Source organism: Glycine soja, chromosome 7 (genome assembly GCF_004193775.1).
Source record: "Glycine soja cultivar W05 chromosome 7, ASM419377v2, whole genome shotgun sequence".
In the NCBI taxonomy this organism is placed as follows: domain Eukaryota; kingdom Viridiplantae; phylum Streptophyta; class Magnoliopsida; order Fabales; family Fabaceae; genus Glycine; species Glycine soja.
Window position 1 is genome coordinate 3,578,014 of NC_041008.1, and position 13,786 is coordinate 3,591,799.

The following is a 13,786-nucleotide window of genomic DNA, read 5'->3' on the forward strand; positions in this document are numbered from 1 at the left end:
TTTTGTAATGGACTCAAGACTTGTGAAATATCAAAATAATTGGAAGAAGAGAACTAGCCTATCTAGCCGCCAACAAATTAGATCCAAAATAATTGGAAGAAGACAGTAAAAATATTAAATTAAGAAGACTGAGTCAAGTGAAGTACCAAGAAAGTAGAAACAGATGGGGCCCGTTTAATTTTCAACTGAACATTTGAGTTACACCTACACGTCAATCGGATAAGTTCCCACGAAATGTAAGTGAGATAACTCTATCCTACCTTCGCACCATAATCTTATCATATCCTCAAACAATTCCTAAATATTATGTACTTGTCACTTTAAATAGGTAAACTCGTAAAGTGTTAAATTTAATGAATAAATAATAATATGCACTTATAATATAAAAGTTTTGTTAGGAGTGTTATCTACTCATCGTTAATTGATATTTACGTGAGTTTGTATGCTGTTAGAATAAGAAAAGTGCTAGCAATATACTATTAATTAAAGAGAATTCTCCTATTTTTCTTATAATAATTATCTTAAAAATTATTCTTGTTTATATATAAAAACTATGCGTATTAAACTATTAATACTTTTCCTTGTGTTCATGTTTACAATTACAGCGTTATAGTTGTCATATATTAATTCGAGATTCCTTAATGATCTTATCATAGATTAGCACGCGTTAAATTTTCATTATCTAGTGCATTTGATTTTTGTAAGCGAAGGCTTTTCATGGACACCTAGATTGTTGATTTCTGGCGTAAGAAAGTTTCATCAAGTCATTATTTTCACTTTAGAACTTTGTATAAAACATTCAGAATCGGATGGATCGACCCTTGTTGTTATGTGGTATTGGCCTATTGGGTCTGTTGTTAACATCAGAATAGAGTAAACTGATGTCTGCTGGAGTCACTTCCGGCTTTACTCGTAAATGTCTCCCCATCTTAAAGGACCCCACATAAGCCTTTTATTATATTTTCTGCGTCTATGACAATGAATGGACCCATAATAATAATAATAATACTATACCGTAACATTTCAGGGTCGTTGCTTCCTCCAATGAGGTGGACTCAATTAGGTAATATATGATCGTTAAAGCCACAATAATCTATTATTGTCATTGTTATAGTAGCTTATTTTACACTTCTCTTCTTCCAAACCAGTTTCAATCTGTTTTCTTGGATTTATATCGGTAGAAATTACAAGTATTTTTTTATGAGAGGGTAACCCAACTAAAATAATGACAGGATTGATATGAGATACAAAATTCTCTTGTAATTATATATCTAAACTATGAATTCAACATTATATGTTAAATACGATGAAGATTGAATAGATAATAGACTTTCGAATGCTTTAGAGAAAGAAAAAAATAGCAAGTTTCAGTTCGAATTATTTTAAATAAATAATAGTTTGCTTTATTAAATTTAAGGAATAACTGTTTTTAAATAGTCATCATCAAATTAACGCCCTCAATTACTGGTTTTGGAATTGAAAACCAGTTAACAAGCCTAACTTTCATATTTTCTTTCTTTTTATATATGAAGAATTGTGTTGCAGTATATCAAAATCTTTTATATTATATATATATATAGAGAGAGAGAGAGGGCCAGATTTACCCACAAAGTAAATTTTTTACTTAAATATATTAAATAAATATTTTTTTTCGTCTCATAAGATAATTTTTAAAAAAAAGATGAATGTAAAAAGTTATAAAAATAAAAGAGAAAATAAATTAATATTAATTTTTCTCACTTTATTTTTTTAATTTTTATTGTTTCCAATTTCTCTAATATTCCTCTAATGAAGTTTATATTATTTTTTTCTGAAAAAATATTAAACTATTATTTTGCCCAATTTTTTATGGATCCATCACTATGTTTATATACAAAACTCAACAGATGGAAGTTTGGAGACCTCCACTAGAGAGGATCTATAAAATCAACTTTGATGCGTCACTGAGAAGGAACATAGCAACAAGACTTGATCAGACTTGTTTGAGTAAATTTTTATTGAGATACTTTTAGAAGAAGAAAATAGAAGATAAATTTTTTTATAAGTTAAAATGAGTTTTTTTTACTAATTAATTACCAACTAAGTCGTACTCTTGTCTTTAAGAAAAGTTGTATGAGAAATTTTTTACAAACTAATTAATGATTAGCTAATAAAAAAATCATTTTAATTTATAGAAAAAATTATTTTATTATTTTAGAAGTGCTTTTAAAGAAACTTATTCAAAAGACACTTTGGGCTTATTGCAAAGTCTTAGCTGTTGCGACCAAATTCACAGAAGTAGAGCATACAACGAGAGAAGCAGAGGCTTTTAAGTTGGCCATTAGTACAGTGCAGGAGCTATGCCTGAAAGGGGTGAAGTATGACACTGATTGTCTGGAATTATTTCAATGCTGGTAAAAATTGAACCTGATCGAGAGAAAGTTATTCCCTGGCTTGGTAGATGACTGTAGAAGCCTATTTTCGAATCCTACAGGGGTCGAGATTTCCTTCACAAAAAGAGAGGGAAACATAGCGGTGCATGAAAAGCCTTCATTTACAAAATAACGATAAGTATAACTAATAAATAACTACGTTATAACTGATTATTGTCTTTAAAATCTGGTTATGTTATTGAAAAAAATTCAAGTTTCACGAGAATCAAATTAGAACATATAAGTGAGGAATAACCCTCATTTCTTGATCTAACTTTTAGGATTGAGTAAGACCTAAACTCACATGCACTTTAACATTCTAAGATGATATTTGGACACTAAAAAAGATTCATCAACTATTAGTTATTCAGACACCAAAAAATTCAAGAAGTGCTTGATGTAAGAGAATATGTTAAAAAAAAACATAAATTTCACATCGGTTAAAAATAAAACATATAAATGAAATGCAACCCTTACCTCTTGAACTAGCTTTTAGGATTGAGTTAGACCTAAAATCTTAAGACATGAATATAACTTTTTATAAACACTGGTTACAGTTATAAATACAAGTTATTCTTAATTATGGTTATTTGTCAAAACTGGTTCTTTTTAGCAGCCCTAGACTCCACGTAAGAAAGTCCTCAATGTGTAAACCAGTCATCCTCGGTGCTCTCCCAAAGGGAAATATTGATGCAGGAAACAAACTGGACGGGTTTTTCCTCCAAAAGAAAGATTTTTGAGTTCGAGTACAACTTTGGTGGCAACATTTGTGATATGGTGTTTATGTTCGTAAACGGACACAACATGGGTACTTATTTCGAGTCTACCTACAACCACAAGAGTTATGTTGCTAATGATGTCTTTTTGTTTTATTCTTTTTCTGCTGTCTTTATTTCATCTTTTTCCAAAAACAAAACTCTCAAACCTTAAACCTGGCAACCTCGTTGGTCTATAGAGCATGACTCCATATGGTTCTACGTAAGAAAGTCCTCAATGTAGCATAAATGCCCGAGGTGGTAAGAGGGTGTCCTCCGTGCTCTCCCAAAGGGAAATGCAGGAAAACAAAGTGCACGGATTTTTCTTCCAGAAGGAAATTTTTTTAGTTCGAGTAGAACTTTGGTGGCAACATTTGTGATATGTTGTTTGTGTCCGTAAATGGACACGTCATGGATATTTATTTCAAGTATCCCTACAACTACAAGAGTTGTGCTATTGGCGATGTCTTTCAGTTTTGTTTTTTTCCCTGCTTTCTTTATTTCATCCTATACCAAAAAACCTCTTAAACCTTAAACCCATCGACGTCGTTGGTCTAGAGATCACGAATTCATGGCTCTTTATATGAAAGTCCTCAATGTTTAAACTCGTCAACCTCGTTGGTCTAGAGAGGACGACTTTGTTTTTGTGTCGTGAACCATAGGGCCAGGAACATGTGAAGAGGGTGAAGCTAGGAGGTGCAAGCATCTCATACTCTGGTTAGACTATGCCCAGCGGGTGAGAATATTGCTAGTGAAGTTGCTTATGTGTGTTCAATTGTGAATTATAACCTTAAAATATATCGGACATGTTTTCTTCTTTGACTGAAAGGTTAGCATGAAGTCTTGTCATGGTTGTTTTCAATTTTGTTTCTAATTGTTTCTTTTCACAATAACATACATCTTGCTGCAGACCTGTTTAACATATGTAGGAAAAAAGGGTAAAAGAAGGTTGTCTTCTACATAAGACTAAAATATAACTTTTTACTTTTTAAAAATTAAAATCAATTATAACAAAAAATAAATAAATCTTTAAAGGGCCACATTAAAAAAATGCTATTTTGTACATGCCAAAATGTTATTTAAACCATTTTTATTATTAATTGAAAATTATTGAAAATTATCAAATTATTTATGTCTTATTCTATACTTAAATCAATCGTATTCATAAATTATATTGTTTTTAATAAATTTTAATTTTCATAAAAAATAAAAGATGTATTTAAAAAGATATGTTAAAAAAATTGATTTAGCAACCCATACATGGTAGATTATAAGATGGTTGATGAAAAATATGCGCTCCTCTTAAAGTTGACTATTATGTGAACGGATAATAGAAACAATGGCTAACAAAAATTCAAAAACTATTATTTTTATAATTTTTTTAAAAAGATTTTTTTCATTGATTTTTCTTCTTTTTTTAGTGAGCCAACTTGCTATCCTACTCATAGGTAGGCTTAAATTTTCTTGTAAACTCAATATAGGTTAACCCATCTTGACTCATTTTAAATAGACTCGAAATATATAGCATAATAGACTGACCGATTTTATCACTTTAAGGACATAGGAAAAAGTCTTCGTCCTCCCTTTTCGGGGCAACTTTCATAACAACAGTTTTTTTTTCCTTGTGTTATGGGTTGCATAATCCCTAAATGTTTCTTTTTTTTATATTTTGGAATAGGTATTCCAAAAATGCTAATATTGGAATTTTGAAAATAATAAAAGAAAAAGGGGGTGCAGGCTGATATTGTTGCGGTGCAAGAAGCACAGGCCCTATAATTTAACTGACGACCCTTTTCATTTTTGGGTCTATCTGCCAGCTGGGAACTTGAAGAAACAATCAACAGTCCACATCAAATATGGGCTATCTTAAGGCTTACAGTGCGTGGATTGTGTCACTGTGTGTACTACGCTTGTGCCCTATTGTTGACGGGATGCCAATTTTTGAAGCACTTAAAACTTATGTGGACTAGTGAGTTCAAAAAAAATTCTAAAATATTAATTTACGTGTAATTAAGAATAAAATCCTTTTCACCTTTATTGGTGAAAATTAAATATTTTAATAATAATTGACTATAAATTTATTCAATATTTTCAAATTAATTGATAATAAATTTATTATTTTTAAAAAATTTAGGTACTAATCAAACATATTTTATAAAATTTCCTAATAATCTTATTTCTTAGTAAAGTAGTTTAATTGGGAATAAAGTATTTCTTGATGCACCAATTTTTAAAGTTTAATATCACCTTTTTTTCTTTATTTATCTACCAACTTTTTTTTATTCATTTAAGGAAATATTAATTATTATTATTATTATTTTATTTATTCCTTTATCTTTATCAAATTCTTAAATATTTTACATACTCGTCATAAATAAAAGAAAAATTATAGAAATCATAATAAGAAGTTAAAAAATAATATAAATGAAAATAAAAACTACATTTCTTATTTAATGCTATCTTCTGAAATGGACATATAAAATTTAACAAACGTAATGTTTTCCTGGGAAAGATTGAGAAACTTAGTGATAAACTTTGTCTTTCCGATAATTGTTGAAAAATAAACCAAAAGTATACATTTCACTTAAAATTATTTTTTTAGTATTAAAAATTTAGGAAGAGGTAATGGCGTTCAATTCAAGATAGGAAAATCCTCTCAAAGTGAAGAATTGAACTTGTAACCTATCATATACAAGATCCTTTTTTTTCCCCACCAACCTCTTAGAATACTTAAACTTATTCGAATCATATTAAATTGTCATACTACATGGTATTGAGTGACTAAACTTAAAAATATATAATAATTTATCTAAGAGAGAACATTTAATTCGTTACGATCAAGCTTTTGCTTTTATATTGTAAAATAAGTTTATATATCCTACTAAAAAATAATGAAATTTAAGATATTTATTCAAACTTCACTTATCACAACCCATCAGATTGTTTTAGTGATATATGAGCATCTTATAATTAATCATGCAATCACTTGTTTTTATCATAACCGTGTCAACGGCTCAGAGTCTAACTATTAGCAAAATCCTTATCAATCATAATTGAAATTCGATAACTAATGACAAAGGTTTGATCCTCAATTTAGGAATGAAGGTAACTTGAAATATCATTCTATCTTAAATGGACCGATCCATTGAGAACAAAATTACTTAGGTGTCAAATATAATTTCCAAATATTTTCTTATTATATATATAAAAAAAATTCTTTATCAATTGAATGACTTGTCTTTGACCATACAAGAGAAATCATTTGATTGAAGAATACACAAGTTGGCTTAAAAGTTACCTGACCGAAATTAAAAATTAAAAAACATTTTGAGTAATGTAAAGGGTTTATTTATCAATGCATAAAGGGACAATCGCAATAGCAACCACTCTTGCTTGCTGGGGTCGATCATTTTCTAGCAATTTGGCACCACCAATCAATGTTGGTAGCATTCAACTTGTGGGTTGTGTCCGTACGGAGGATTCTCTTTCATAAAGTGATCCCTTTTGGTCTTTAAAACTGTGTTCCCCTGCCACAACTAGGGGATGACTTGTTAGTAGTTTTTTTTTATTGCAATACATCTTAATAGTGATTTTGAAGGAAGAAAATTTTTTATTAACTCTGAGAGAATTATTATTTAGAAGAAAAAAAGAATTAGTTCTCTTAGATGAAAAAAACTTCACTAAAACATGGAATTTCCTTTTTGAAATCGTGATTCTTAAGTTAAAAAAATTGAACTCCCTCATTGGACACATCCAGAGCATAGCATTAAGTAACATCTACCAAATACCAATCAACGAGAATGACAACACTACAAGTTGTGGGTGCCGTGGTTTTCCCTTTTTTGCTCAAATACTTGGAAACTATGCACGCCCATCCAGATTCTATGTTAAGCACAAGTTACACAACTTGTGTAACAAAAGCCAGCCAATTATTGTGCATCAAGGACCCACAAATCACAACTCTGGCAATGAAAAATACTTGGCTACTTGCTAGGAATTGGGGTCCCCAAATGCTTTCAAACCCAAAAGTGAACTAGAAGTGTCTATCTGAATATCTGCTTTATTTTGAATTGACAATTTATTTGTACCCAGCTCCATGTGGGGTCTCTCTCCACGTGCTGTAGGCCCAATCCATTTATAGAATTAATATCCACCACCTGCCATTTTCCTTTGCTTAGATTCATCTTTTCATTAGTTCCACATGTTTGCATTAAGTTTGGAAAATATCTTTTAATACAATGCATTTCTACATCTATGAAATGGTGACTTGGTCAAACATCAAAGTGAATTAGTTTCGGTTGTGTTGTGTTATCCTCCTTATCCTTTCTTTCCCTTGTCTACTTTAGGCTTAACAAAAAGAATATTCCTTTCAAATAGAAGTTAACATTAAGAACTGTGCCTAATTACTTCAATAAATGGTTAATATTGCACTTTTGAACTGTGGCAATTTGCATAAATGAAAGAGGCTTAAATGGATTTTCAATTGATTTCAATTTAAAGCACTAGCATGATTGTACAATTGCAACCTTGGGAACAAGAGATTGAAGGTGCCAGTACCATAGATTTTGCATGGTATGGCAGGAAGTTACAATGGCCGTTGTATAAACTATGCTCTTCCTTAGTCCTTCCCCCCCCAAATTTTTAGTTGCAGGTCATTACTTGGTGGAAATTCCAGGGTAGTCATTAGATCAAACATCATGGCCATAGAACATTTTTTGCTTTCTGCCACTTCTGTGTCTACTTCTACCTCCTCCTCCTAGAATTCCCCCCTTTCCCTTCTTTATATCTTGGAGTTGGTTCACCTGTCTTCACACCAAGATCAAGAAAATACCGAGTCAACTTAAAGCCGCATCATAATGCATGAAATATTATGTATGCCATGTAATGTAATGTCTGATGCACATATGAATTGCTTCATTACCAGCCAAAGAACCCGAGATAAATGACATTGTAGTATAAGCAGAAGATTAGAGGGAATCACTTACCACTTTCACATACCTCACACAGATTCCATTGTTTTTGTATCCTCACTCATTGGTAATGATAGTTTACATGACCGACCTTGATGACATGAACAACATAAAAGACACCACTGATTAAAAGACTCTAATTAAAGATTCAACATGAATAAACTATCTTTTCCCTATCTTTTCCCTTAACCAATTTAACACTTTCTTGGCATATAGCTACATACACCGAACAAATCATGCAAAATACTTGTTGAGTTTAATTTCTATATACTGTTGGTGTAACCTTTCACTTTTCATAATCAATATGTATATGCCATGGATGATATATGATATATTGAAAGAAAAATATGAAAAATGCAGCATATACTAACCCCAAAACAGAAATTCTGGTAACTGGCATCAAAGACAGAAGAATTCTCTGCCTTCCCGAAATTCATCTCAGAGGAATTGCGTTTATTTGAACTAGAACTTTCACTGTAAGTCATGTAAGCAGATGAAGTTGAGGAATCAGAAGAAGCAAGAGAAGGGCCTCCATCCAATCCAATATCCGCTTGAAACATGTCTTCAAAAAGCTGTTGCAACTCCTCAAAGCTCTCCTCTCCATTTTCCTGTTATTTTACACATAAATTTATCAATTGTCTATGCCCCCAATAAACTTTTTTAACAAACTGTTCAGCAGAATATCAGACCTAGGATGTTCCTTTCAAAACTAGCAAACTGTATGGAATTCTAAGACCTATAGTTACAAATATTCCTAGAAGAGTATGTGAAGAGTTAATTTTAATCGACCAATATGGAAAGCACGTTGTTATTCAAAGTTTTTGTTGTTTTGGTATGATATGGTTCAACAAGAAACTTCAATAATAGCCTTCCAACTTTCGTAGCATTTGGACCAACAACAAAATACCTAATTTGGCCCCAAATCTAGAAAGAAAAAGGTGGATTCATGAGTCATGACCCTGGAATGGTCCATTCAGGACAACAGAAAAACTATAAACTACATACTACACACTCACATAGTATTTGACAAAAGCGGACACTATGTTATGTCTAGCTTTATCCACTAAACTAAAATATATATAAAACAACATTTTAATTGCATAGCTTTATCACCAAACACGCCTCTAACTAGATGACTCACATTTGATTTGGTATGACTCATCATTGTTAACATTTCGTCCAAGAAGTCCCCCATGCCCTGCAAAAGGAAATTCATTGTATGATTAGGTCATCAAAGTTATTGGATCAAGAACACTCCTCCCTATGGTGGAAACAAGATCCAATTCCACCCCCCCAACCAAACAGGATTCCATGAATTATTCCCCTCTTTTTGAGTTCTTTAAGCAACATGCCCGTGTAAATTTGTACACACAAATTGACTTGACTTATAAAAAAGCTTGTGCCTTTGTGGCAATCCCAATGAATAGAGCCAAGCATTTGTAGGACAGATCGGATTCTTATTAATCCCTAAGAAGATACCTCTTTTCACATGAACTAGGGAGAAAAAAAAAACATGGACGGTGCAGAAAACAGAAACGTGACAAGACTGCATGACAAAAATACCCCTGACCTGGATTTCCTACACTCATTCATTCACACAATCATGATTCATGAATCATTGCCATTGGATGAAAACCTGACTGTTCAAATGTCGGATGCATATTTTAAACATGGTTTAACAAAATCAAATGACTATTCTTATCTTCATTCACCTATTCTAATTAGAACTTAATATCTATGCACCATGACAAAAAAACAATCAGAAATGATTTTTGGTGTAACTTTTAAATAATTATTATAAAAAACAACAAACTTATCTTGTTTATAGATCATTTACACTCTCAATACATATATTACTATTCTGATTAACTGAATGTGTTAAATTTCAGATCCTCATTGAAAGAATAAATGAACAAAAAAGCAAGATTTACCCTTAGAACACCAAGAATAACAAAATTAAAAAGATAGATAGATGCCCAGCCAAATTGGTTACTTTACTGTGGAAAAAACGGGGTCAAACTAATGCTGCTTCTCTTCAACATATTGAAACAGAGGGATGAACAGAAGGGTATGCCATGATATGGTGTCAGGTAAGTGACTTACGTTTTCGTCGTCATCACTGTCGTAGACTCCCACGTCGTACATTAACCTTTTGTTGGCGTCAGATAAAACTGTCACAGAGAAAAACACCATTTAGACCAAATAAACAGCACATAGATGAAATTTCAAACAAGTGTAAAAATTCCAATTTTTCTTCAATTTTGAGGAGAAAATGAGCAAGTGAATCATGGGTCAATGTTCAATCGTGGAAGCATTCTAAGGGCATTTACCAGAATAGGCTTCCCGAATTTCCTGAAATTTTTTCTTAGCTTCTTCCACTAACTCTAAATTCCCGGTGGCTGAACAACGATCTGGGTGCCATTTCTGTACCATCAAACAAACAAAACTTGTTTCTTACTACATAATTAAAATTAAAGGGTGAATTTTGAAGAAACGTGGTTCTGAGAAGAAAAGAAAAAAATCAGAAAAAAGAAGCATTTGGATTCAATTCTAACCTTTGCAAGTTTCCTATAAGCATTCTTTAGCTCCAATTCAGTGCACTCCTTGCTCAAGCCCAAGATCGAATAGAAGTTATTGCTTTTCTTTCCTTCATTAGCCATTCCTATTCCCAACCAAAAACAGCACAAACCAACCACACCAAAGGAAAACTCTCCACAGAACCAATCAAATATCAAACTAAGGTTTCTTGTCGACGAATTGAATCAACACATATAAGCTCCGTACCACCTTAATATAAGAAAAAAGGACTACACCAAAAATCACACACAATCACAACAATATTAATACTATTGTTATGTATCGTATAATAATAATATATGTAGTATTATAAAACTTGGATGACAACTTGGGTTTGGTGCTACAGGTTTGAGAATAGGAACACGGAACTTCTTAGCACTTGCTTTTGATTCCGTGGAGTGAAAGGTGAAGAGCACAAAAAAGGCCTCATGAACACTCCAGAACCCCGGACCCTGCCTTGCACCTTATATAGTTTATTTTATTTTTGCATTATTTTAATCAACGTTGGGAATAAAGTGTTAATCCACTCTTGATTTCCAGTTGAAAATGCTGCAATGTGTATTCTAATGTAAAAGCAAAATAAATGCAAAACAAAATTTTGATGACAAAATTATTTTTATCTCAATCTTAATTTTATAACATATCTTCAAACATGTTCTTGAAAAGTGAATTTAAACTTAATTCAATGATTTATAAGATAAAGATTTGTCTTGTTCATTTATATATTTTAATTTGATTCACTAATTATTATGTGATTTTCAACACGCAAGACTGAATGAAGGTCTTGAACCTAAAATTAATTTCTAAAATTGAACATTTGTGGGGATAACAACAATAGAAAGATTTTAAATTTAACCATTTTATAATGTGTATGGTGTATGGTTATGTATCTCCTAAATGGACGTTCGGACAAAAAAAAAACATTACTTCTCACAAAATGGTGTCTTGAAATCGTCCATTCAAACAGTAAAGTAAACAAACACATAAAATTTGAGTTATTGTCCAAGTAAATCTCACAAAACTATTTTATAAGGCGAAAATCGTCTTTTACATATATATATTATTTTGATTATGTCTCTGTTCTCTAGTCAATGTAGAATGAATCTCTAAAATCAAATATGATATTTAATAATTAAACCAAGGTTGTTGGTTTTGAGCGTGGTATAAGGATTAGGGGTGGTGATGTAGGGCTGAGATTCCATGGTGCCGTAGATATTTCATGGGATGGTGTGTCCAGAAGCTTCTTTGTGAAAGTGAAAGTCCTTTTATGTGAGTTTCTGAATATTGAAAGGAGAGAGATGAGAGTGTGGGTCCCACTGTGTTGTCAGGCTGTTTAACAGCTTGGAGAATTGATTGCTCGCTCTAAATTGTCAGTGTCTGATACAGAAAGAGAAAAAAAAAAGTGGTACGTGGAGCTCACTTTTGCAAATAGGTTATGTTTGAGGAAAATATATATTTCAATGTAATTTTTTTTTTGACAGAATTTAAATTTAAATTTTAACAAAAAAAAAAAAAGTAACATGGGCTACAAGCCTAGAAAAGATTAGGCTTAGCACTTTGAACGTCTGAAGTAGGGACACTGAAATGTAGTCAGCATCCATTGCTTGCAAGGTGAAAAAACAGAATACTAGCATTTACAGTACTTTCCGTGTAGTAATTTTGTCACCTAAATTTGTCCTTGTTTGTCTTGGCAAACTGTGGCATGGTTGTTTTCATCATTTTTCATAAGAAAATAAGAAAGTACTTGCTTTTTTACACTAACTAAAGACTTGAAAATTTGAGAAGGAATTCATATACTATTATGTTGTAAAATTGAATAGCCAATTAAATGGGTCAATATTAAATAAACTAAAAATGATGTATAAAAAATATAATTCACTTTTATAGTTTTATCTGTTGATTGGTTGATTTAGTAATTGAATTACTACAAACAATCAAGTTCGTTTGGTGCATATTTGTATTGACGTTAGAAAAATAATGCTACTTCATTGTAGAAGTATCAAAGGTCATATTATTTTACAATGTAAGTTGAAATTATTCTAATGGGAATTCAAACAGGCACTTGATAACTCTCAACACAAAAGATTGCGAATTTAGAAAAATGGAACTAAAATCAAATTACTCTTTTATGTATAATTTGAATAAGAGTGATATTTTGAAAAGTATTGGCTTATAAGACGCCCTCATGTGATGTGATGTAATAAGCTAGACATGATGTATGATCCCGTGGGACCAGCAAGTGTTGAAGCACAAGAGAGTTATGGCAATGACAAAGAAAGACCAATAGTCCTTGGATACATATATCTATTCTCTACTCTAGGGTGGTGGTCCCCCATGAAGTGCCCATATGGCCAAGTAGGACTAGTAGAAACCCCTCTAAGCTGAATTCTGAACAAGATACCACCATGTTCTTCGTTCACACTGTTTTGTAACTAGAAGGAAAAGTTACACATGTGAATCGTGGACCACTCATAGCCATAGCTTGCATGAAGTATCTAGCTCCTATATGAAACTAGTGCGTTATACGATGCTCATGTGAACTGTTTTTCTTATCACATTAAGTAGTTGTTAACCATTTACACACACACACACACACACACATATATATATATATATATATATATATATATATATATATATATATATATATATATTCCTCATCACTATATTAGGAAATTAAATGCTTTTTCAATTTCAACATATTAAGTTCTCATTTGACTTCGTATAGAATGTTTGATATTAATTTGTATATCATGTTTCGACCCAACAAAAAACTATTTTATTGTAAGATCAATACTCAACAATATTTTAAAATTTAAAATGATGTTTAAATACAATTCAATTACTATAATATTATTTTTTCCAAATTTTTATGCACGGATGAAACCAGTTTGCACCCTAAACTAGAATTCGTGATTTGAAAATTAATTATAAGACACAATCTTGCTCGTTAATTGTATAATGGTGAACAGCCAAAGATTCAAGCGGCCAACAAACATTTTTGTCCACATGATCCTTTATGGAAAAACAAAGCCCTCTTTGGTGCTCAAAAGGGTTGGGGCATCTCCTTAAT

General features: G+C 31.6%; 1 protein-coding gene across 5 annotated transcripts; it reads right to left on the bottom strand.

Moving 5' to 3' along the window:
• Nucleotides 1-7,613: 7,613 nt before the first annotated feature.
• Nucleotides 7,614-11,161, bottom strand: LOC114418206 (chaperone protein DnaJ-like). 5 transcript variants are annotated; one of them, XM_028383441.1, is made up of 7 exons: nt 10,692-11,160; nt 10,467-10,560; nt 10,240-10,307; nt 9,278-9,334; nt 8,508-8,744; nt 8,152-8,227; nt 7,614-7,972 (listed from the first exon to the last, which is right to left on the bottom strand). In XM_028383441.1, the coding sequence occupies exons 1-6, from the start codon at nt 10,794-10,796 to the stop codon at nt 8,198-8,200; spliced, it is 591 nt and encodes a 196-aa protein (XP_028239242.1). In that variant the 5' UTR covers nt 10,797-11,160; the 3' UTR covers nt 7,614-7,972; nt 8,152-8,197. The 5 variants fall into 5 exon arrangements, with proteins under 5 accessions (XP_028239242.1, XP_028239240.1, XP_028239241.1 ...); XM_028383443.1 differs by having other exon boundaries at nt 7,845-7,972; nt 8,165-8,227; nt 10,692-11,161; XM_028383442.1 differs by having other exon boundaries at nt 7,852-7,968.
• Between the last annotated feature and the right edge of the window lie 2,625 nt (nt 11,162-13,786).